This window comes from Pseudoliparis swirei, chromosome 5 (genome assembly GCF_029220125.1).
Source record: "Pseudoliparis swirei isolate HS2019 ecotype Mariana Trench chromosome 5, NWPU_hadal_v1, whole genome shotgun sequence".
Taxonomy (NCBI): domain Eukaryota; kingdom Metazoa; phylum Chordata; class Actinopteri; order Perciformes; family Liparidae; genus Pseudoliparis; species Pseudoliparis swirei.
Genome location: NC_079392.1, coordinates 6652777 through 6678135, shown reverse-complemented (window position 1 = coordinate 6678135; position 25359 = coordinate 6652777). Strand labels below are relative to the sequence as shown.

At 41.3% G+C, this 25359-nt stretch overlaps 2 protein-coding genes across 5 annotated transcripts; one reads left to right on the top strand and one right to left on the bottom strand.

The window, feature by feature from the left end:
* Nucleotides 1–431: 431 nt before the first annotated feature.
* Nucleotides 432–11006, bottom strand: lrrc8c (leucine rich repeat containing 8 VRAC subunit C). Its single transcript, XM_056414252.1, has 3 exons — nt 10356–11006; nt 5948–6091; nt 432–4107 (listed from the first exon to the last, which is right to left on the bottom strand). Exons 2-3 carry the CDS (start codon nt 6083–6085, stop codon nt 1858–1860), a joined length of 2388 nt encoding a protein of 795 aa, XP_056270227.1. The 5' UTR covers nt 6086–6091; nt 10356–11006; the 3' UTR covers nt 432–1857.
* A 2885-nt stretch (nt 11007–13891) lies between these two features.
* On the top strand, nt 13892–22226 carry LOC130193644 (kynurenine--oxoglutarate transaminase 3-like). 4 transcript variants are annotated; one of them, XM_056414254.1, is made up of 14 exons: nt 13892–13932; nt 15343–15433; nt 15666–15727; nt 16895–17039; nt 17697–17846; nt 18531–18617; nt 18752–18874; nt 18951–19071; nt 20126–20202; nt 20285–20378; nt 20465–20647; nt 21229–21302; nt 21391–21477; nt 21554–22226. In XM_056414254.1, the coding sequence occupies exons 2-14, from the start codon at nt 15344–15346 to the stop codon at nt 21608–21610; spliced, it is 1350 nt and encodes a 449-aa protein (XP_056270229.1). In that variant the 5' UTR covers nt 13892–13932; nt 15343; the 3' UTR covers nt 21611–22226. The 4 variants fall into 4 exon arrangements, with proteins under 4 accessions (XP_056270229.1, XP_056270228.1, XP_056270230.1 ...); XM_056414253.1 differs by lacking the exon at nt 13892–13932 and adding an exon at nt 13939–14044; XM_056414255.1 differs by lacking the exon at nt 13892–13932 and adding an exon at nt 13968–13986.
* The last annotated feature ends 3133 nt before the right edge of the window (nt 22227–25359 follow it).

The following is a 25359-nucleotide window of genomic DNA, read 5'->3' as shown; positions in this document are numbered from 1 at the left end:
TATATTTATTCTAGGAATGATTCTATTGCAGCTCCAAGCACTTACATGTTGGCGGGAAGATTGTGCAAATAACTTTGACAATGTTTGTTCTAGACGCTTCGGGACAATGTTATCTTTTCATTGGTGCCTCATGTGCGCATAATAATAATAGACTAATCTTCTTGCCTTATTAATCCTCACCAATGAGTAATATCTAATCCCACGCAATTGGGGACATGCAATGTGTAGTGACCCTGCTCTAATATCAAGTAATTAAATAGATATTAGTTTCCCCCCGTTAGACCTTGAATAAAATTCCAACCTAAGAAGTAACATCCACAAATAAATACATTTTGAATGGTTAACATAAAAAAATATAGTTTCTAATAAAATATTTTTGTAATAAACCACACACTTGTGCACATTTCAAGACCCCACAAAAAAACACCAGATTGACAAGTCCTTTTAGTTTAATGCACTTTAAATTGGCAACTTTCAGATACAGAATTGTTCAGCCAAGATTCTACATGAAGGCCTACTTATGTGCGATATATCCTTTGTGTTTGTGCATCTCCCTATACTGCGATCCATGAGATGTAACAGTCTCTTGAAGAAAAGAAAATACTTTATAAGGGCAACAGTAGATATATACATTACAGCTTAAGGCTCCTGGCCTAAACATACCCTAAGCGCGGTATTCAGACTAAATTTACGCTCAGGAATGAAATTATTTCATGTAGCGGTGGCAGAAAATATGCATTCAAACAATCTAAGTGGAAATGCTTCTTTGCGTTCTGGCCGAGAGTTAGATGAAAATATCTATGTCACACGTGTCTGCAGGCTATATGTGAGGCCACATCCAGGAGACAGCTATCTTAGCATAAACACGATGGAGAAGAAAAGGGAAGAAGCTCGACTGGTTGTTTAGTGATTTAAAAAAAGATATCTTCCTACTAGCACCTCTCAATCTCACTATTTAGGGGATGTGCAGATTGATATTGAGATATTGCTACTTTGATACTCACAAGCTCATTTGTTATTGATTCCTTCAAAAAAATATGGATGTATTGATATATATAAATAAAAATATTTATAGATATATATAAATTGCCAAAAACACCCTGACATTCACCTGGCTCTTGCCACATGACAGTGGGAACCAATGTGACACCAGAACCTGCACACTTCTACCTCAAACGTGAAAGTGCTACTTTTCAGCTGCAGATGAAAATACAGCAAGATGCACTTTATGTAACAATAGTACAAAAGTGTCACACGAGTAACCTCCAGCATCTAACAATACCACAACCTGAAAGTTTTAAGGCGGCTTATTACTTATTCATAGTCTTTATGTAAAATCCTGGACAGTTTGTAAATTATTTTTGTTCTTATTGTAGTCTGGTTTGTTTTTGTTCCAAATGTTCTCACTATTTAGAAAAAATCCCATTCAAGAGATTATTAGTGTAAGGTATTTAAGGCATAAGGTAATTGGTATTAACATTGTTCAAATTGAATCAAAAAGAATTGAATCAAAATAACTTTTTTTCCCGGATAAAACGAGCAATCTATGACGTGTCAATTAGCTTCAGAGGTGCTGGTGGGTTTTAGTGCTAAGCTAGCAGCTTACTCTCAGTGAGAACTGTTCCTTTAAGGAGACATTGTGGATGGATAATATGTAAACATTTTTAAAAACATTTTAAAAAACATAACAATGTTGCAACCAAAATCTTTGTGACATTTTAGGAACAAGTATTTTTTTCCCTGCGTGACGGAAACAGGAAAAATAACTTAACAGTAGTGAAAGTATGGTAATGACTTCATAGAAAATGAATGTTCTGAATTGGTAGACGGCAGGCACTGCGGCGACAATAAGGCGTCTCACTCAGCCTTCATTTGGTCTCTGACGTCAGAAGGCAGAGTTTCAAACAGTGTCTCTTCCACGATGAGACCACTGCGCTTCAGAGCGCGACAGCAACCGAGCTCTTGTGGCAGAATCTCAAAGTGGTTGCATTTGAGGTCCAAGTTTGTCAGTAGAGCCAAGTAGGAAATCTTTGGCGAGAGTATGGACAGTGAGTTCTTGCCGAGCTTTAGCGTTTTGAGCTTTTTGCAAAAGAACAGCTCATCTGGCAGACTTTCAATTTTGTTACAGGTGACAGAGAAATACAGTAGACTCTGAAGGACTCCAATCTCTGGAGGGATGAACCGGATGTCGTTGTTGGACAGGTCCAGGTAGCGAAGCTTGTTGCACAAGAACAGGTGCGAAGGCAAGACCTCGATCTTGTTGTGGCTGAAGTAGAGGCGCTCGAGGCTGCCGAGCTTCTTGATGTGCTCCGGGATATACGTGATGCCGTTGTACCAAAGTTTGAGGCAAATTAGTTTTCGAAGATGTTGGAAGCTGATGATCTCCTCTATTGAGCGAAGGTTGTTCTCTTTGAGGTCAAGCTCTTGCAGATTGGTCAGGCTGAAGATCGCGTGCGGGATGCGTTCCAGGTCGCAACGTACCAGCTCCAGCTCGATCAGGTTGGTCATCTTCTTCAGGTTGTTAAGCATGACGAGTTTAGAGCCATCGTTGTGGAAGTACAGCCGCTGCAGATGGCTGGAGACATCCACGATGGACTGGGGTATTTTTGTCAAATTACTCTTCAGGGAGAGAGTTTTCAAACACTTCATCTCCCGCAGTGACTCGAGAACGATGTTTTTGGAGACATCGGGGCATAGAGACCCAGTGAGATGGAGCTCCTCGAGGTTGCGCAGGCCGTACATCCAGTGGGGAAGTTCCCTGTTGTCATCGAATTTCACCCGAAGCACCTTCAGGTTCTCCTTGAGGAACGAGGTAGCCGTTGTGTGCAACTTTAAAGAGCACTGGTAAAGAGACAGCTCCTGCAGGTCTTGCAGCTGCGAGATGGAGGCCGGGATGGTGACATTGTTGATGATCTCCAGCTTGAGGGACTGCAGCTCCGCCACCTCGAAGACGGGGTCGGGTAACCCCGGGAGCATGAAGAGCTGAAGTTCAAGTCTGTTGCTGCCGTTCGTCTGCAGCCTCTGACGCAACTTCTCCGCCGTCCACTCGTGGTTGAGGTTGAGCTGCTTCAGTTTGTTCTCGCTGACCTCGGAGAGAAAGACGGCAAACCGCTTCGAATACAGCGGGTCGTACTGGTCAATCATGTGCAGCATGAAAGCAAAGTCGTTCTTGACGTCTGGGATGTCGCTGATGCCGGTTTCCTGTCGCACATACTCAAAGGAGTACTCTTTGAGCGAGCGGTAAAACAGCCAGTAAGAGGTGTACAGGCTTGTCAAGCCGTAGACGGCCACCAAACACAGGTAGCAGTAGGAAAGCTTGGAGAACAGATGGGCCATTGTGTGGTTACATTTAAAGTCTTTGTATCCCGTCATGTCCTGGATCTCCACTTCACAAAGCACCGTGTTCCGCACTTTATTCACGAGGGAGCTATTATAAGCGACGATCAGGAGGAATTTGAACACCTTGAACACTGTCTGCCGAACGTACATAAGATAGAGGATGTCTCCTTCCTCAACGTGCAAACGGAACTTCTTCACCTTTTCAAAAAGAGCTTTGGCTTGTTCGCCCTCTCTTTTGTCGAGGGCACTCGCCGACGGCTTTTCCACCACGATCTTCTCCGGGATGGACCGGAGGGACTGCGTCTTCTCCAGACTTCCTTCCCCAGGAGACAAAGCGATGGTGGACCTCAATGTGGCGCTCTTTTTATCTTCCTTTTCCTCCGTATTTTCTCCGGACACCTCCGACAAAGCTCGTGTGGTCCAGGGAGAGTCGAAGCACTTGCTGAGCATGGAGATGAAATGCTCTATTTTAGAGCTTGAGCCGGGGAATTTGAACCAAAAGTTGCTGCACACCATGAAAATCAGAGTGTGTATGAGAACCAAATAAGGGAAGTACTTGGCATACCAGTGCAGAGCCTTCTCGTAACACATCTGGTTGATGAAACTGTACTGTTGGAGATCCAGATCGGTTTTCCGACCTGTCATTTCTCTCGTTGGGGCTGAAATATTGGATTGCAGGTGTAACAGTGACTTGGATTCCACTTCACTTTTGTTCACCGGGAGCGACGAGACTCTCAGAGGAAGGCATATGATTTTATCTTGCATTACCTAAAACAAAATGAGTGAGAAAGAAACAAGACAGATTAGTTCGCGCCAGGTTTTTTTAGGCTCAACATGTCCCCTGAACACATCACGACCTGGTGGAAAAAACCCAAATACAACCCGATGCATCACCATCCGGGATGTCTCGCGGCACACCACATCAGCTCCTTCCCATACCCCGATAATGCATTGACTCACTGCCAAAGAAGAGCTCAGAAACTCTGCTAAAGGTGAACGAATAAACCTCAACTTCCTGTGTGTCTACAAGGATTTAGAGTGACCAGGCCAAACTTTTCTGATTACTTGAGTAGTTGTAGTTCTCTGATAAACCCGGACGTCCTGAGTGCACGTAAACATACTGAATATTGGCCAAAAGATGGCATCAGTAAACAAGAATTGACTTTAGTGTTTACCGTATGGTACAAGTTGAGAAAAACAGCTGCTTCACTCCACAACAACAGGAAATGGACGCTTTCATTCAATGGTCGCATGCCTGATGGGGAGAGAGATTTTGTGCACTTTGTCGAGCTGTCTGAGTCTAAACTGTCTCATGATCTGAAACTACTGAAGTATGTTAAGTGCAAAGAAACTTCATTTGTGAAGAGCGTAAGCGGGAACATTATTGATAAACTAAGGCCAATGCAGCTGTGTTGCAGCACATCACCGACTGAAATGCAAAGTCAGGTCTGCTGGAGTTTCCGAAGAGCTGATCTGCAGAATTTTTCAAACAGTCTCTCTGTCTCTGTATTTCACCCTTTAACTCTAAATGCGGGGAATGTTGTGTGAAGTAATTATACAAAGTGGCATGTTTATAATGGTTGGATTTATAGTGTAAACTTGGCCACGTAAATAATTATCCACGCGACGCACCATAACTATTCGATCGTGTATAAACACTGTTACAGTGAAAGGGGAAAACAATAGCTGCTCCCAGGCAGATAAATATCTTGTTTGTAGTATTTTCTCAAAAATGTTTTGGTGTAATTTCCAGGATTCACACTGCAGAGTCTAGTGGGAGCCAAAGAAACGGTGCTATTCCTCACAGAGAGAAAGGTTAAACACCAGGCCACAGAAGTTTGGAATCTTGTGTTTACTAAACGGGGCTAAATGTTTCCACTGGTGAACTCTTGTTGGGCTGAATGCTCCCTTTGCTGTACACAGTCCAGATTGTAAAAGCAATGAATTCGTGCTTTTGAGCTGCTGCCAATGCACAAGGCAGGGCAGTAATGTTCTAAATCACTCTAGTGTACCGACAAAAATAGTTGGAGAACTCCTTTTATCTCAAAAACAGGTTGACGTTTTTAACTGTAGTTGTAACAGTTTAGCTCCACACCTTCCTTTTTGTATTAGTTGTTTTCATCCTGTTTCACTAACTATCATGTCATTCCAGATCCTGCTTCCCATCTCGTCAGTCCAACTCCCCTCACCTGCCTCTGATCACCTCGTTAGTCCCTCATTCCCTGCACCTGGTCTTCATGCCCTTCTCACCTGCAGCCCATCCCCCTCATTAGTCCCTCACTATTTAGCTCCCTCACTTCCACTTGTCCTCTGCCAGATTGTCTTGTGTTTTCAGATCAAGCTCTCAAGCGGTCCATAGTTTGATTATTCTGTCTGTTCCGATCTTGACAAAAGCCTTCAGTAAATATTCTTTCTTTTAATTATCTGTCTCCTGAGTCGTGCATTTGGGTCCAGCCTAATCCCGTCGTGACAGTAATCTCATTCGCGTGCATTGGCTACATTTCACTTTCGAACCGATGGTTCTGAAGCTATTACGTAACTTTATGCAACCCATGGAGGACGCCTGTTCCCCAAAGTAAGGACATCATGGTGAGGCGTTGTCACTGACCTGAAGAGTGCATCCAAAGACGCCAATCATGAGCATGACGACAGACAGGTAGTCGGTGAACACGTCCCACCACGGCTTCAGGACTCTGAACCCTGGCTGCTGTTCAGAGAACTGCCGGAATTCCATGACGGGAATCATGATGCCCTGTTAACAAAAAAGTGAACAAATGATCCCATATCACATTCAGTCTACTCAATGGGGAACAAAAAAACAATGTCGTTTGTAACAACTCCCAACCATAAGTTGTTTGCCTTCATTCAAACACTTCAAGATGAATTGTAATTCCTTTAATGTTGAATTTTTCATCTGGCGCATCCATCAGTTCAAACTTTTATTGCCCAAATATCTGCACAAATTAACCAAATTCCAATTGGACTCAGCACGCTCACAAGCTGGGCAAAGAGGGTGGATGTAGTCAAGCCACACCTTCTGAACCCTCCTGTTACCTTTAGGGTCAATTTGACCCCATTCAATGTTTAATGTCGGTGTTCTTTGGGGTCAATTTGACCCCAGGCTGTTTTTCACTGTGTCAAACATGTAAGAAATATCAACTTTTTTATATATTTAAAGGGTTATTTAGGTAGTCAACAAACAAACATAAAGTACCTCACACTTAAACTTGGAAAACAATAATAATTTTAATAATTTTCTGGAGGTTTTAATTGCTGGGGTCAAATTGACCCCGAGGGTAAAATATGTCAGTAAATATAAAGGTAACAGGAGGGTTAAACATTGAATGGGGTCAAATTGACCCGAAGGTAACAGGAGGGTTAAGCAGCATTTTCGTTAGCATGTTAGCATGCTGTTAGCACTCAGCTCCAACTACAGCTGTCATTGGTATACATTGTCATAGCAAACCGCCTCCACTGTATGAATGTTAGCTTGACAACATGCTAAATAATAAGACGCTGATCATTGTCCACATACCCGCTGAACGTGATCGTCTTAGCTTTGTCACGCTGAGCATATTGATGTTAGCAATTAGCTCAAAGCACGGTGCCCAACTGTCACGCCTCCTCGAAGTGGCAAGCTCTTACAACTCATTTAAACGCCTGCGTGAAAAGCTCGAGCTCACACCGAGCCGCAAAGATGGTTTTAAGAGCAAATACTTCTTTTCCGCCTCTTGAACCTTGGATTTCCACACCGCGTCCTCTTTGGTGAAAGCGAAGTCAAAAGCAGAGACGAGTGCATTTACAGAATGTTTCCTCAAACCGAGGAGTCCTTCTCTGGTGGAGCTCCGACATTATACAAATGCACTTTTCAAACGTAACTATTTAAAAGTCGGGGAGGGCCAAAAAACAACTAAACGAATGACTCGTTCTGCTGCGCTTGTGTTAGGACGTTAACTTCAAAGTCCAGGAAGACCACAATGTTTGAAAAAACGACTTTACACGATGACTATCACCAGGATGGTAATCAAGCTATTAATGTCTTAAAAGACTATTAAATAAATCACTGTCTTTGTTAACTAAATGTAGCATGAAAAGGAGCGTTGTGTTCTGCTCACTCTCTGTGTGCTCACCTCTTGTAAAGTGCTTCGTACAGCTGCAAGTGTCCTGGTTCCTATCATCTGTCTGGCAGTAGGTTGGCTGCAGTGTCATTAAATTTAAAAGGCCTCGATGGTAAAAAATTCTCTTTCACCACCGGTGTTTTTTTGTGGTAAAACATCTCGGTGTGTAATCTATTCAACACGATCCTATCGTGATGGCTGGTCGAAACAATGCAAAAAGAAAGTTTAAATACCGTCTAAATACAAACATTTCTCCGATGTGTCTCAAAAGGTATGCCGGAATAATGAAGGATCCACAAGGTGACAGAACATAATGTATACTTTTCTTTTTTCTTTAAAATCATCCTCAGCTTCAGGGGGCCAGAGTGTCAAATACTGTCAATAGCTGAATACAGCTACACTCAAACTTGTGTTCATTATTACCTTCGCATTGAAAATGCGGAATTTTATGTTTTGATCGCCGTGTATTTATTTATTTGTATGCGTGTTATTCGCATAACAAAAAAAGTTTTAAACCGAATCGCATGAAATTTGGTGGGATTGGTTATTATCCAGGGACCATTTGATTAGATTTTGGGATCGATCGGGGTCACGGTCAAGGTCATGAAAAGGACAAAATCTTCTTGAATCACATGAAATTTGGTGGGATGATTGGTTATTATCCGGGGACCATTTGATTAGATTTTGGGATCAATCGGGTCAAAGGTCAAGGTCATGGAAAGGTAAAAATCTTCTTTTTACCATAGCACGGTCAATTGTTATCCAATTGGCATGCAACTAATGCCAACATGTTCATAATTCAATGCCCAATCTTGTGATATGCGAAGGTATGCGCTCTACCGAGTGCCCGTTCTAGTTAATGATGTTTAGCTGCAAGGTAACATTGACTAGGTTGTTAAAAGCCTGGAGGCTATTTGGGAGACATCAGTGTTGATAGTTCAATTAAACATTTCTATTGATTCTTCCATCTTCGTGAAGTGGCAACAGGCAGGATGCATTCAGGGGATGTTTAAGCTGAACTGGTTGAAGGGCCAACAACATTTTTTGGGGTTGCATCTGTCTGCACAAACAGTTTGTGTGTTAATGTTTTCAGATATCCATCTCAATGGAATTCTTTCAAATAAAATACCAACGTCTGTTTGCAGAAGCACCGATCCAGTTACTTTGGGTCATTCCGAGACCTTGCCAGGAACAGTTATTGTTGGAACGACTTTTTAAAGAAATAGTCCCTATGAAAAGTTGTAATAGGGTGTTCTACACTGATAATTAGTTAAATAAAATCAGGTAAAGAAATAGGCTTCATTGTACAAGTAAAATGTTTCTATTTTTGCGTGAGCTTTATGCTTGCTTATTCTTGTACTTCCTTTTTTGTCATTTACATGCACTTGACAGCTATCGTGATACCTTTAAAGATGCAGCTCATACACTGAAAAGATAAACTAATATCAGGGGTTCCTGATATTAGTTTAACACTTCCATGACCTCTATAATCACACTCTGCTGAATGCTGAGAAGCGATGATGAGGACAAGTTATCTCACTTACGAGTCACCAACTTTAGTTCAAAACCCCTGTGTTTTTGTTAGGGGGTGGCGCGAGTGTTACAGATCAATTGCGGTACAGACTGCGAGATAATTACTGCAAAAAGCAGCCAGTTATCGTTAAAAAGTTAAAAGCTATGAAGCAAAGTAGTTGATGAGAGCTCCACCTGCACAATCAAACATAATACACAGGCCCTCTGAACCCAGCAGCTCAACATAACGCAGACTTTTACTTTTGATTTTTTACATTCTATCAGGATCTGAATACTTCCACTCGTGTTTCGCGGTGTTATCCAGAGTTGAGGAACTGTGTCCAAGAAGTGAAAATAGTCAAAGTGACATCGTCCTCTGAGTTGACAGTTTTACGCCTGTAGTTTGGAATTTCATCCGTTTGACTCGAAGTTGGACCATGATTTACTACAGGAACGTAGAGCCTCCAAAATCTTTTAAACCGTACATCACCAGCCTGCAATGCAGGCTTTCTATTCAAAAAAACTACTATGAATGTACAGGTACAAGTAAACCCTGATGTGAAATTGGGGGAGTACCCCTTTAAGGTTTGGATACTGAGTTCTTAAACTGATAGCTAATATAGTCTCATCTGACTAGATGGCAGGAAAATAAAAATAGTTTCCATAACTGTATGGTGAGCTGAACTGTTGTAATAACAGGGTGGATTCATGGAAAATTAATAGTGACACAGAATGAAAAATGGGGCGTTTGGGTCAAAGTGGGAAAGCCTGCAATTTGTATTGAGTCCTTAGGGAAAAAACCGTCTTTGCACTGGATGAGTCAGCCATTGAGTTGAGCTGACCCGCCATATCCTTGTCCCTTCCTGACAGGAAATGTGTCTAAATCCCAGATATCCCAAAACAGACTTGCTTGGAACACACCCAGCACCAGGCGTATAAAAAATCCCTGTCTCGGTGGAGAAGAAGCCGAAAAAACTACCCGCATTGCAGAATTAAAAAAACCCATATAGGTGGTTATTAATGAGGCGCACTTGTATCTACTTTGATAAACCATTTTAAAACAAAAAGGTGCTAATCCAGTCAGAAGAGCCGCTATTCATCCCGAGATCCCCACGTAACCCCGAGGACGCCTCAGGGTGAGCGTTGACCGCTCTTGAACGCGGCATTTGAAGGCTCGCGCACGCCAACGAATGCGTAGCTTTCCATGACCAGCGGCCGTAGTGTTTGTGAATACGACCAGGTAAACTAACGGTTATCGCGGCGTAAATAAAAAACCGGTAGGCGACGGAACGTCACGCTATATATCTTATCTATCCGTACGTCGGGAACCACAACGCGCTTCCCCCGGTAAACCGTCCATCGCAGCGGCGGGCGGTCGCGACTTACCTTGCGTTCAGGTGAGAGCTGGAGGGTGTGAGGGGCTTTTATCACGCGACGAGGTTTGGGATCATGATGTTAGCGGCGCCCCCCTTTTTCTTCTTCTTCTCTCTCTTCTCTCGGTGTGCCAGCCTTCCTGGATCCTCCGCCAGACCATGAAGGCATGTCGCCCGCTGTCAGCCACAGGGGCGTGGACTCGTGGAGAAGCCCGAGCAGAGAGGTTGACTGGGGGGCGGCGGAGGGGAGGAAAGGGCGAACACCGGAGCGGTTCCTCGGCTAATAATACCCCCAGACACAACAGCTCCAGGAGCTTTGTGCTCACTGAATATCAGTCGGCTTCTCAGCCGAGTGGTCAAAAGTACCTTTTAGTTATAATTCATTCATATGTGTGTATGCAAGTGTATTGAAACAAATTTAAACAGATTAAAAGTTACAATATTTCCAATTTTAGCTCACTACTTTAGGATGGGAGTGCAATTCTATCTCTAAAGAAATGTTATCAGGCTCATGAACTAAAATCACAAACCTATTTCTTAATATTTAAAGTTAGAGTTGATTGTAATTGTCACCAAGCTTCACTGAATGTATTAACTTAAGATTAACACTAGAATTTAATGAGAAAACTTGGCGTATTGGTATATTATAATACATATTTAATGTGTGTGTTTTAAAGAAAGATGGAACTTAAAAGAAGAAAGGGAAACTCCGTTTTTTTATTCTCAATTTATTTTATTACAATTTATTATCATTAATAATATATCATTGTTATTGTCATCATTATTAGGATTGCTATCATTAAGATAAGAATAAAATCAATCAATTTTTAACATCACAAAAAAAATTACATAAATGTGAACTGCATAGTCTTTTTAAAAAAAATGTTAGGATCGTGACAACCAGGTAGAAGAAGGAACAGAATCGTGGAACAGAATCATGGAACAGGCTCAAAGCTCAGCAGAGCTCACGAGTCCAAAAAAAGGAACGACTTTAACCATATTATAGATAATGACAATGTAAAGTTGTTGTTATTACTATTATTAGGTCCAGATCACATTTTCTTAAAATGTTTTTTATTATTATTTAGATTTGCGGTCAGAACAATCAAAAGGCCGAAGTTAGAAAAGCTTTGAGGTGTCATCGAACAACGTGGATGTGGTGTGGCGAAAAGAAAAAGTCACCTCATGCTCATGATAATAAATGTCTACTACTATATCGACTCATGAAGAAAACAATACAAGAGATCGGCCAGCAGATGGCAGTATGCAGAATAATTACAAATGAATAAAACAGGTCTAATGGCTCCCACAACATGATAGTATAAAGTAATTCATATTACACTCATTCAATGATACTTTTCCTTTTATTTATTTTACATCAACTCATCCGGATTCAGATTCCCCAGATACAACTTTTACTTTGGATCCACAACCCACTCGTCCTCCATCGGTACGGCAACAGCAGATCCTGGATGGCCGTCTCCCCTCACAGATGCTGACAGGATGGATTTGATATCCAGAGAGATATTTCCAGTCATTCTTCTTCTTTCCTAATATTTGTGCAATTTAATTTACAAAAAATATATATATATATATATATTGTGCCTTTTTTTTAAATTAAAAACATTTTGATAATAAACTGCGTAATGTCAATGGTCACTGATTCAAGGCTTATAGGAGATGAAAGAGATTAATAAAACACTTTCACTCAATTGAGGTATACATTTTTTTCTGCATTAATGATATTTTAAATCGTATTGCTTTTATGTCAGTTTGTTTCATGATGTTAATTAAGATTTTATGAAAATAAAAATATATTCAGAAAAGTCACTGACAACATTAGTATTTACTATTCTTTCTCTTTTTATTGACTTTTCAGTTAACATGATCTGCACAGAAAATAGAGGAGGGTACTTGAGAACGTTTCATTTAAAATGTAATATTTACGGGATGTGTATATAGTTTAATAGCTAAAGGCCTATCGTGATCAGCTGTTTTGTTGATTATAATAATGCAGAGTTCCATTAATTTTCAGATTGTTGCAGAATTAATCTTTTCTCCAAATAACACCTTACACTGTAGGTGTTCTGTTAAACCTGCTGTCACTTTGTCTCCAAAATGCGAGCATGGTAGCTGCAGAACGCAGCTTGAGAGCAGAAGTACAAAAGGTTTTCTCCACACGTGTGTGCGTCTCAGTCACATCAAGTTAACATCATTCAGACTCAAGTCTCGTCTAAAAATAATATTGATAGTCCATTGTCAAATTCCTTTTGGCAAGACCAGAAATAATTGGGTAGCCTACTGAATTTGCAAAGTCTTATAGAAAATATTAATGCATGGCAAAACCTTTTGGGGTCATTTATTTTCTTTTTTTGGCAAATCTTTGAAGGAGCCCCCCTATCATCCATATACATATATATATATATATATACACACACACACATATGTATATATTTTTACTGGAAGATGTTCTGGCCCTGTAACCGTGGCTTTTGAACTATTCAGCTAAAATAAGTATCATGCATATTGCGTAACAGTTCACCCCATTCCTCCTTGATGGCTCAGTTTATTCATTCTTTTTCAAGCTGATCAGCCATTGGTCCTCTTCAAGCTGCTCAGCCATTGGTCCACCTTAAGCTGATCAGCCATTGGTCCTCTTCCTGTTTTAAAGTCTTTATTCAAGAGGCACATTTTTTAAAGATTTTCCTTTCCAACAGCGATGAAAAATATTAAGGAACAATTCAAACACAAATATGCAAAATATTTTGCATATTTGTGTTTTTATTTATTATTTATATATTCATTATATACATATATATGTGTGTGTGTGTGTGTATACATATGTATGTATGTGTACATACGAATATGTGTGTGTTTATATAGATGTACGTAATACGTATACAGACACATATTAACATAGATAGGTGTGTGTGGTGACGTTACGGTGGACCGGCGAGAAGCTCCCACAGTTGAAGGCAAAAAAGATTCACAATGTCCCCCCCCCCCCCCCCCCCCTGTACATTTGTTGTTTGTGTGGAATTGTTTCCCGTTGTGAAACCACAGAGCTTTCTCTCATGGTGCGTGAAGCGTAAAGAGGTACATCAGCTCCCAGATGGTCCATTCAGCAGAGACACCGGGGATCCGGATCTGGACCGTGCTGCCTTCATGGAAACCACGTAGAAAGTCCAATCACAACAAGTGACCAATTCAAATAGACCTTGTTCACTTAAACAGCAAACGACTTATGCAGTGTCAGAATACAATGTATGTCAGGAAGCCTCTGACTGTATTCACCTGTGTTTATGTTATATGGTAAGCAAAATGAATCAAGTAGAAATACCCACAACGATACAATGCAATGCCAAAAAAAGAGACTGAATGATGTTGACATGATGTGACTGACGGACATATTTAACCCTGTTATATGTTTTAATTGAAGCTAAATGTGCTTTGTCAGTTCACGTCTATTGTAAATATTGCCAATTTCCGACAACTTAAAAGCTAGCATCCCTTTCTCCGGCATTCCTCCCCAGACCGTTAACGCCACACTTATACTGGAGCGCCGTTCAGTCAGTTCAGTGTAACGACACGTAAGTTGTAGCTGCAGACGTCGCGGTGCCTTATTTCTCTGTCACGCGTACATGGTACGTTTATCACAACGAAGCTCCGACAGCGGTTAACTGTCGCCGCCTCCTTTCAGCAGTAAGTGAAAGTTAGCCCAACAGCGGCAGCCATGACTAAACGCTGCCAACTGCGAAGCTAACCGGTGCTAGCAAGTGCGAGCTAACGTCTCTCGATAGGACGCCGTTACGTCATTCGGCTGTAGCTCGAGATGTCACGTGGGTTACAAATCGTGTTAGTCATACTAACAACACGCGTGTGTCCAGCGTGGTGACGTTACCGGTGGAGCGGCGAGAAGCTCTCTCAGTTGAAGGCAAAACAAACCCCGGGCTGAACCACTTCCCCACCGTGTTTTTCTTGGGGGTTTCATTTTCTTTAGAAACCGTCGCCGCTGTGCAAAGTTAGCTTCGTTGCCAAAGGTCTGAAGCTGGATTTGTGTTGCACAATGGCCCCATCTGCTGTTGTCGTTTTGCTAGATTAAATCAAATGGTGAGGCGTTCAAGGTGACGTCCTTCAGAGACACTGCTCGTCAGACAAAGTTACCCTTCCTCCTACATATCGATTTATTTATCCTTGCATAATGTGTGTCTTTGTGTAGCATTTATTTTGTAATATAATCCCCTATTATAAATTTCCTTTATTTTATTTTATGTTTCATCATATTAGAATAGTTTGTATTTAATACTGGGGGGGGGTCAGTACATCTCAACACACATAATTATTATAAAGACAAAAAAAGCAAATAAAGTTATTTCATGTATTGCCAAAGTTACTGTTTGTGTTGGATCTATTTCATTCTTACATGTCCATATGACCTCTGAGCGCCATTGACACTTTCACTAACTGACTTCATGTCAAGTTTATTGGTTCCAACTGAACTAATGCTTTAACCAACAGTTGTCAGACTATTTCTTGATGTCTTTTTTTTGTTATTTAAAAAGGTAGCGTTCTTTAAGAGGACACATCACGTGTCGGTCAGATCTCGCCACCGTACTTAGATTTATGTTGAAGTTTGGTGTCTCAATAAACCGCCTCAGTGGCATGACCCCTCCCACACCTGTACATTACATCACATGTCATTTAGCAGACGCTTTTATCCAAAGCGACATACAATAAGTGCATCAACCTAGAGTGTCAAACTAAGAACAACAAGAATACAGAAAGTAACATTTCCTCAACATAGTCGAACTCCAAAAGTACCACAATAAGAGCCATTTAAGTGCCACTGAAGTGCTAATCTGTGTTTAAATCCAGATATAGGCCGGGTTGGAACCGGAGCAAACTGGCTGTGTGACCTCGTCAAACATTTACGCGCAAGTTCTCAGAGGGTGAGGCGAGAGAACCTTAATCCTCGTTGTGTTTCTCCTCTGCTCGCTCAGCATGAACGCGGCACGACGAGTCCTGAATCGCTGCAAGGTTGCATTTCAGTCCGACAACGTAAACGGCCAGCGGAGGTTCTGCACTTCACAGGTAAGTCCACTATGAGACATAGTGTTGGAGGCAAACGGCTGGTTGATGCATTCAGATTATGCACTGACATACAAAACACCGATCAAAGTCCTGGTATGTGGGCGCACGGCACCAGAGCGAGTGGTTGATGATTATTTTACTTGGTAAGTAGTTGGGGTTGCAAAAAGCAAAGGGACACTTGTTAAGTTAACTGAAGGTGTTGTCTCTCATGCGTCTTTGTTTCGTGTTTCAGCATACGATGACCTCCCGGCACACGCACGCCAAGAGAATCGAGGGGCTGGACAAGAATGTCTGGTGAGTTCAAACGATTCTCTCTTCGTACGGCGCACCTTGAGGAGTTGTGTTCACAGACCTCCTGATCAGCTGACTGTTGAACAGCCAGATCACTGATGTAAGACAAGAGCAAAGATTGGACTTTAAGATTCTGTACCTTGGAAATATACCTCAAAGCTGGCCGAAAGGGGATAGACTCTTGATAAATGCAATGCTGGTGGCTAGTAAAAAGTCTATTACCAGAAAATGGTTATTACCAGAGTGTCCTACAATCACATCATGGAGAGACATTGTAACAGAGATCTACAGAATGGAGCAGATCACAGCCCATGTTAACCAAAGAACGGAAACATTTCTGAAGCACTGGCAAAAGTGGTGCAACTATGTCAGATAAATGGCCTGACTGTATTTCTTTACTCTATAGAAAATGATTTCTCCCTGCTTTATTTATTTATAGTTTTGTTACTATGATATTGTTTTTGTTTCTTTATTTGCATATGTGTTTATTTTTTTTGTTTTTTACTTCTCTTCATACAAAGAATCTGACATTTAAATATGTGTATGTGAGATTCTGAACACTAATAAAATATAAATTAAAAATAAATAAATAAAAGTCAAGGGCAAAGGAAGTCTCATTTGATTTTGATACATTCAACTTAAAGAGTATTTAAAGGAGTTGTTTTTACTGGCACGGTATGTGCGGTCATGGAAAACCTGGAAAAGTCATAGAATTTTAAAATGGTTATTTCCAGAAAAGACCCTTAAAACAAATTTAAATCATAAAAGTTTGGGGAAAAGTCATGGACATTTTTTATATTCACATGTAATAAATATGCTCAAAATATAAGCAGGCCTCTCATACTTTCTTTTTTCCCGTGCTGCGAGTGAACGCACCTTAACTGAAAAGTTCGGTGGCCGTATAAATAGTAACTCATGTAGACACCGAGATTTCCCCAAATGTCTGGTCATGGACATTTGGTTTAAAGTCGTGGAAACCCATCGGTCAAAATGTGTGTGAAGCCTGAACTTGAATGCTTGACGTATTTGTATAACCCATTTAATTTGAACCCTCATGTCTCCAACATGCAAGTTATTTAGAAAAATGTGTTTATTTGGTCAAAATAATGTTTTTGTTCTGTATAAATCTCTGGACCCGTCAAGTAAATGCTTGTTTTATTCCCAACTCAGGGTGTCATTCACTTCCCTGGCAGCTGACCCGTCCGTCGTCAACCTGGGCCAAGGATTTCCAGACATCCCTCCCCCGTCGTACGTCAAGGAGGCGCTAGCGCAGGCGGCATCGGTCGACAAGATGAACCAGTACACCCGGGGCTTTGTAAGAAGAACTAACTCAGTTTGTTGGAATCTCGTTATTTAAATGGACATTTCATCCCCAAAGTCCTTTTATTTTTTCGTTCTATTTATCAACCTTGATTGTTTTAGCGGGAGTTGAAGAGTGTTCAGCCTTCCTCTCTAATATAATGCGACTCTCTGGCAATTGTGGTGTTCAAAGCACCAAAAAACTGAACTATAAATTTCTCTCCATTAATCACGACCCAGACACTGGAGATAAACGACACACGCCTGTCCCCAACAGCGAGGCAACTCGCTCCAAATCCATCTAGATTGATAAATAGCAACACATGGAAGAGGAACAAAACAAAAATAGTCCTTTTTTAAAAAGGATAAATGTCGCTGAATGTAATTCGGATCGCGACAAGAGATGATTTGTAATTTAATTTTAAATTATTTGGACATATTTAGCTGTGTCAAGACAATAAAAACCTTTGGTTCACGCCAACTTGTATTGTATTGACATGTATTTGTACTCATCTACCAGCTGTAACTGTCATTGTGTCCGAACGCTGCCGTGTTGTAAGTGTTTCAGAGGAGCGACCACAGGAAGTGAACATTGCCTTGATGATGCAGTGTTCTCTGACATATGTGCTCCTGTCAGCGTTCACTTGTTTATCACCTTCTGTTGATTTGCAAGGGTCATCCGTCTCTGGTGAAAGCGCTCTCTCAGGTTTATGGGAAGGTCTACGAGCGTCAGATAGACCCCCTCAAAGAAATCCTGGTCACAGTGGGAGGCTACGGTTCCCTCTTCAGCACCATGCAAGCCCTGGTGGAACATGGAGACGAGGTAGGGACATCTCTCTCTCTCTCTCTCTCTCTGGGTCACATAGAGCTGTTTATATTCATTGGTTTGTATACATTCCCACCCGTTCCAGCATCACTGCTGCCACGCCCGACCCACATGTGGTGAGTGGTGAGTGGTGGTGGTGGTGGTGGTGATCCAGGGTAAGGTGGGAAATGGTGAGGATGGAGAAGAAAAATAAAAGGAAAGTGGTGCTGGGGAGAAGACCATAGAGGTGGCAGAGCAGGTGGGTGGAGGTGTAGAGGCAAGTGTAAGTGTGTGGGCGGGGGGGCAGTGATGAGTAGGCAGAGACTCTCCTCTGGTTTTAACTAGCAGTCAAAAAGTCGTGTCTGAGCAGGAGATGTACCGATTGAAAAAGATGGTGCCAAAAATAAGGATAAAGATTATAAAAGCCCCAATTTGTGTTTTTATTAATTTATTGTGTTTTTTTTTAAACCTCTTTTAATTAGTTGTTGGTGTTTTAAAAACTATGTATTTCCATCATAGAAGAGGGGTTGGTGTGTCTACAGTTTTGTATTTATTATACAATTTTTTCAAAATCAAGTGTTTTTCCGAAATAAAATAAATAAAAAAGTGGTTTTTAACACTTTATTTTGAAAAAATTGTAAACATTTTAAATCAGTAAATGAAGTTGTTTTTTGATCGAAAAAAACCCCTCTCTCTCTCCAGGTCATCATAATAGAGCCGTTCTTTGACTGCTACGTACCGATGGTGCGAATGGCCGGGGCCAAGCCTGTGTTGATACCGCTGCGCCTCGTAAGTTACACCGACGGCGACGGAGGATTTTGGAGTCCGTGTGCCACCCGTGAAAAGTTTTTCTAGTCATCCCGCGGCACGTCGTGCGTAGGTTAGTGGCGTTTAAGGAAATATGTCGTCTGTAATATTTTCAGAAGTCTGGAAAAAAGACGGGCACAAGTGCCGACTGGTTTCTGGACCCGGATGAGCTTTCCAGTAAATTCAGCTCTAAGACCAAGGCCATCATCATCAACACCCCCAACAATCCTATCGGGAAGGTAAGTGTGCATCGCGTGATGGGTCCAAGAGACCTGGACACCTGCGCTGACGTTCGGTCCTGTCCTCTTCCTGCAGGTGTTCACCAGAGACGAGCTGCAGACCATCGCTGACCTCTGTGTGAAACACGACACCCTGTGCTTCAGCGATGAGGTGTACGAGTGGATCGTCTACCGGGGACACCGACACACCAAAATAGGTACGCTCAACCACACCTGTTGGGCAAAGAAGTCCATCAGAGGTGATCGCCCTCAGCCGTCTTGTATACATGTATCTAAATAAATAACAGAAGCCTCAGCACACAGAGATTGAAACGTCTAAAACACTTTGCAAACGTCGGGGTCCAATCGCAGCAGAAAGTCAGCTCGGCAACGTGCGCTTGTGTGTGTGTGTGTGTGTCCTTGTAAAATAGGCATTGCTGGAAGCTCGACAAGAAAGTCTTGCGACTACTTGCGGGGCTAGTTTGCGAGTTACTTGAGCTGTCAAGCTCGAGTGTCGCATGCTAACCTGTCGCATGCTAGCTAGCCGCCAGCATGCTGGCTCAAGCCGGTTACAATATCAGGGTTCGTACGGTCATGAAAAACCTGGAAAAGTCATGGAATTTTAAAATGGTCATTTCCAGGCCTGGAAAAAACTTAAATCATAAAAGTTTTGGAAAAGTCATGGAAATGTGTTATAATCACATGTTCATTTACGCCGAGTTTGAAATAATTAATGTTTTTTTAAAGAAAGACGCTCAAAATATAAGCCGGCGTACGCTCTCTCAATACGCAACATTTTCTAAATTGTTCATGTTTATACAGAGATTTCAGTTTGGTCATGGACATTTAGTTTAATGTCATGGAAAAGTCCTGGAGATCCATGTGTAAGAACCCTGAATATACCGACGGGGCAGTGAGCTACTTGTTAACTACAAAAACCAGTCGGCGCCGTCGCTAACCAGACAAGTTCATCGGTGAAAAATGTGCATTGACTTTGCTTCTGGGAGCCAGTTCTTAGTTTTTTTTCGTTGCACAAAGAAAAGATGTAATTATGAAATCACAGGGTTATAATTACTGGCTCGACTGGCCTAACGTTGCCTCATCCCACCCTAAAGAGCGGCTAACGTGTTACACTTTCTCCTGGCAGAGTTCTACAGAAAACATTGTGGACGTCCAATTATGCTCTTGATATTGAGAAGAAAAAAAATTCCAATACTGTTACTCAGTTTCTAATTTCACGAGGATTTGATGTTGGCTTTCTGTTTCTTAAAGCCACTCTGCCGGGAATGTGGGACCGAACGATCACAATCGGCAGTGCGGGGAAAACATTCAGCGTTACCGGCTGGAAGGTGAGAAATCCGTCGACTCGGAAACGCGGCGTCTAAAATTCATCCAATCGTCAAAGTCGTCGCTCACATTGTCGTCTCCCAGCTGGGTTGGTCCATCGGACCGGAGCACCTGATGAGGCACCTCCAGACGGTCATGCAGAACACTCTCTACACCTGCCCGACACCTTTACAGGCAGGTTTGCGAAGCTCATTCGTGAAACCCAAAGTGTCCTTCCATCACATTTCTATACTATACATTTTTTCCGTTTCTCTCCACAGGAAGCCGTGGCTCAAGGCATGCAGCATAACTTTGAGCTGATGGGTCGGCCCGAGTGCTACTTCTCGTCGCTGGCGGAAGAACTCGAGGGCAAGAGGGACCGCATGGCCGCCATCCTGCGGGAGGCCGGCATGTCGCCCGTCATTCCCGAGGGAGGCTACTTCATGCTGGTGGACGTCACGCCGCTCAGTGGGTTTCTGAACCGTGGAAGCCGGCGGCGGCGTAACACGTTCGGCGCGGTCGATCATTATCGTTGCATTTTAGTTCCGTGAGCAATTTTTACCTTCGCATTGAAAATGCGGAAGGTTATGTTTTGATCGCCGTGTATTTATTTATTTATTTGTATGGGTGTTACTCGCATAACTAAAAAAAAATTTGCACCTGAATTTCTGTTTGCGTCACATTAAATATTTAAAAAGCTTGGCGTATGTTTAATACGGGCGGTTACGCGTGGCTGACACTTATATCGCAAGTAAAAACAAAACAAAAAATGTTAGATCAAAAGTTGGAATGATTTGAAATTTATAAAAAACTTCAAACTCAAGTTTAGCCAGAAACTACCGCTGGCACACACACATATAGAGACAATAAATACAATAGCTTTTAACTTTGTATTTAAAAAGAGAAATGACATTTAGAACTAATAAATAGGTTTTTTTCAGAGGGATTACGACGGGGCACTTCCTTTCTATTTCTATTCATACAAACTTAATGTTTTTTATAGTTCTTGATTAATATGTTGTCTAAATGTTCTTTGTTGTTGTTGTTAGATCAGGACCTGTCGCATATGGTCGAAGACGAGGCCTACGACTACAAGTTTGTGAAGTGGATGATTAAAGAAAAGGTAAATTCATTCATACTTCCTGACTCTGGAGAGGCTCCTCCCATTGCAGCGATTTAAGTATTGTTCTCAATAACAATACTCTGTGTAGAAACTGGCGGCCATTCCTGTCACAGCGTTTGTCGGAGAGGAGTCCAAGAAGCAGTTTGAGAAATACATTCGCTTTTGCTTCATTAAGGTAAATAAAAATAACAACAAACACACAGCGCTTCCAAAAGTATTCGGTTAGGATTAATGTTATTTTCTCTTAACAGCAAGACAGTACTCTCGACGCAGCGGAGGCCATCCTGAAAAACTGGAAGAAGATTTAACGGGACGTGGCGTCTCAGGACGGAGCGAAACGGGAGCGAACTGTATTATCTCACACAGGAAGTTGGTAAAATGCCAAAAGTGAAACGGCGACTAGCGCCTCGTGTTCCAGTGAGAGGTCCTCGGCCGACGGGTTCATTAAAGGAAAAGTGTTAAACTAAGAGGGCGTGTTGAAGTTTGGAAGTCGGATTGGACCCATCTGCTATATCTGGTGCTCTTTATGTCCAATAAAAAATGTCAAGCACTTAAATGATACCTTCAGGTAATCAAACTAAACTTTAACATACATCCCCAGTCTGTATAGATAGCAATAAGAATAGAATATACACTTTTAGGTTGTTGTGCACTTATCAGCATTTGTTTATGCACGGAAAACATCGAGACGATGCTCTTTTCCATTAGTAAACACTTTCTTTATAATATACTATTCTTCAAAAAGAGAATCATGTGGTCCTGATGAGCGCAGCAGACGTGGACTCGATGGATGGGGTTGCTTTCTGATGTCACTGACTAAATGGAGGAAGTCGGCATGTTAACCAGCACGAGTCTCTCCACCCCGCGGTTCTGTTGACTTAAATCACTTTAATTAATAAATCCTGTCCTTTGCGCTCTGCAGTGCTCACGTCTCTGCTTACGTCAGTAGAATAAATAAAAAGGGTCATATATGCAAACTGTAGGCCTACCATACACGAGGTCCGTGTTGTGCTCATGATGAATATACTGGGAGCAGCTCCAAAGTTACTGGTTCATTGTCCTCACTGAGACACTCGAAAAGATCAGAGCCATTATTATGTTAATAGTGTTATATATTTGAGTCATTTAGGTCAAATTTACACTTTATGTAAGTTGCAGCTAATTATTTTAATGAAAATATGAGTTGTGATTTTGCACACATATATATTTTCCCCATTCATACTTGGTACCAACTCCATTGACGGAGACGTCGCTGAAACCGAAATCAGTCGTTGACGATCTTTTTTTACTCCCACTTGTCAAAGCCAGAAACACACAGGTGCAATTAATAACTTTAACGATGGCTGCCAGTCTCTTAACGGCCTCGGTGGAGGACCAGCGTGCACAGCACCAGGGGCTCCAAACGGAATGGAATGCGGCCGTCGTTAAAGTAATTAATTACACATGTGTTTTTCTTGCTTTAACTTGTAATTATATCTAATTTAAAAAAATAGAGGGATAGCCATGTAGTAACACCTGAAAGTTCAGAGCCAATCTAAAACGTGTTGTTTATCCTTCTGACCGCTTGAGGGAGACAAAGTACACCACACCGTAATAAACTTTTTTAATGTGATATTTAGTATTTTTCTACCCGTTTTACAACAGTGAAACAAAACCCAACTCAATTTGTGTTTAATAATTTTTTTAAATTATCATTTTTTTTTTTTACATTTATATAATTACCACCGCTTACTCAAACGGCTGCTTCAGTAGAGGGAACATATGGACACTATGGCCCTTATTGACCAGATGCATGGTTAATTTTTGCTTTATTTTTATAATTTTGAGCCGAAGGGTATCAAAAAAGGAAATATGGACACATGGTCAGATTAACAGAACAAAAAACTACTCTATAACCTAGAAAATATGCTCAGGAATACACTGATAATACAAAAAGTATTTTTTTTAAGCAGTAGCACCATGCTAGAAACTGTGAGACATTATCAGAACATTTGCCACCCACAGGGTTATTCCCAACACTTATGTATGCATTAAATACCTCTTGTATCTACCTGTGCATGTACAGCATATCCAAATCACAAGCATACATGTGTATCCAAGGAAAAAAAGGCTGGCTCAATTGCATTGGATTGATCTATTTCTGTATATTCATTGTCAAAGAGCTTCAAATGATCCTAAAACATCTGAACCAAGGTATAGAACTCTCGCTATAAGCCTCGTCCACAAATGGAAGACGCTCGGTGTCTTTGGACCATAGGTTGCAAATATTAGAGTAAATATCTGACCAGTTCAAAGTGTTCAAAGCAAATTATTAGAAGCAAACTTTCACTATTTCTGAAGACCTCAAAGTACCAACAACCAGCGGATCAACTCCAACATGCCAGCTGGTGTGCTTCTATAACCATGAGGCTGTGGACCCAGTGCAGGTACATCGTGAGGAGTCAGTATCAGGACTATTTATAAGGGATCGGATCCTTTGTCCCGGCAGACAGATGTAATTCTCTAATTCTGTGGTTATTTATGAATCTCCGTGAACCTGGCGCCCAGTTACCATGACATCATCATGAGCTAACATGAATTCAGAAGAGGTTTCATGCGGTCATGGCCATGATGTTTCGGTGAGGGGGGGGTGAACATCACCTGTGGCTCCGAGGTCTCGGTTTCAGAAGATCGTGCTTAAGGATATTAATATTATTATTAGGATTATCATTATTAGTCGTAGTATTGTGATTATGATTATTATAATTATTACCATTATTATTATTTATATTATTATTTATATAATTATTATAATCATGATCATTATTATCATTATTATTATTATTATTTGTATCTTTATTTTAAAAGGGACCATGTAGAGTTTAAACATTAACATCACCATTTGATGCACTGTACCAGATTGTAGCTATACAGCTAATTTGCATTTGTAGTCCCGTGACAGACCATAATAAACATAAAAACAATAACAAACAGTCCAGGATAAGACACACCACAACAGTATATGTGGTAAGAAGAACACAAAATACACAAACAATGCAAAGCTACAGCACGGCACATTAAAAGTAAGAAATACAAAACATTAAACGTAAGGAATAAAAACCATAACCATTTTGCTCAATGAGTCCAGGGTCCTGTGCTGGAGAAGATCTTTCTATAGGTCGCCATCTGTTTTTCCAAAAATGCAAAGACGTCTTATCATCTAACAAATTCCTTCTTCAGCCCAGAGTTTAACAGTTTAATATCTTCCACTTTTAAAGCGAATGTACTTCATTCTAATGTTTTAAGCATTAAATTTGTCGCATTTCCAGTTATGACGCGACCCTTATGAAAGCACTTCTATTTCTAAACTGTGTTTAACGAGACTTAATCTGTTTAGGGCCTTGTTTCATTTTTATATTATGTTCTCCTTTCTTATTTTCTTTTTTTCCCGTGCCTCGGAGTCGCACACGGCCTCGAGCTGTGTTCTGCCTCCTTTGGTTTTCTCCCAGTTTGAGGAACATCCGTCTCGTAAAAGCTGGTTTTTCGTGTGACAGGGGAACACAAAAACTACGGTGGGAAATAAAAATGTGAATGTGATTATTGTCGTGTGGGGGTGCTGCTATGACACACATGTAGTGAGCGGTTACCGGATCCCTGGTGGATTAGATGTCTGCTGCCTGCATAATACCGTCATAATTTATGTTAATTATGAATATTGTGCCAATAATCCACTGTCACGATCTCGTTAATGGAGGCGGATTGAGGTTATTGTTGCCCTTAAAATGAGACCAGATGTCTGTGATACCCTGTGTCACCTCTAGGGGGCCACAGATCACACGCTGTACAGGAGCGGTGGTTCCTCCTTCCAAACTCTACCAAGGAGTGAGTGAGTGAGTGTGTGTGTGTGTGTGTGTGTGTGTGTGTGTGTGTGTGTGTGTGTGTGTGTGTGTGTGTGTGTGTGTGTGTGTGTGTGTGTGTGTGTGTGTGTAATAATTGAATGAATACACTCCTTCCAGTTGAGGGACAGATAAAAAAGAAAGAAAGAAAGAAAGTTCAAAATCGAAGCAGCAGAGGACGA

Coding starts and splice junctions, on each gene's coding strand:
- LOC130193644 (XM_056414254.1), top strand. CDS start 15,344: ATGAACGCGGCACGACGAGTCCTGAATCGCTGCAAGGTTGCATTTCAG. Junction 15,728..16,894: donor GGGCTGGACAAGAATGTCTG/GTGAGTTCAAAC, acceptor TTCCCAACTCAG/GGTGTCATTCACTTCCCTGG. Junction 20,379..20,464: donor CCCGACACCTTTACAGGCAG/GTTTGCGAAGCT, acceptor CTCCACAGGAAG/CCGTGGCTCAAGGCATGCAG.
- lrrc8c (XM_056414252.1), bottom strand. CDS start 6,085: ATGATTCCCGTCATGGAATTCCGGCAGTTCTCTGAACAGCAGCCAGGG. Junction 4,108..5,947: donor TCTTTGGATGCACTCTTCAG/GTCAGTGACAAC, acceptor ATTTTGTTTTAG/GTAATGCAAGATAAAATCAT.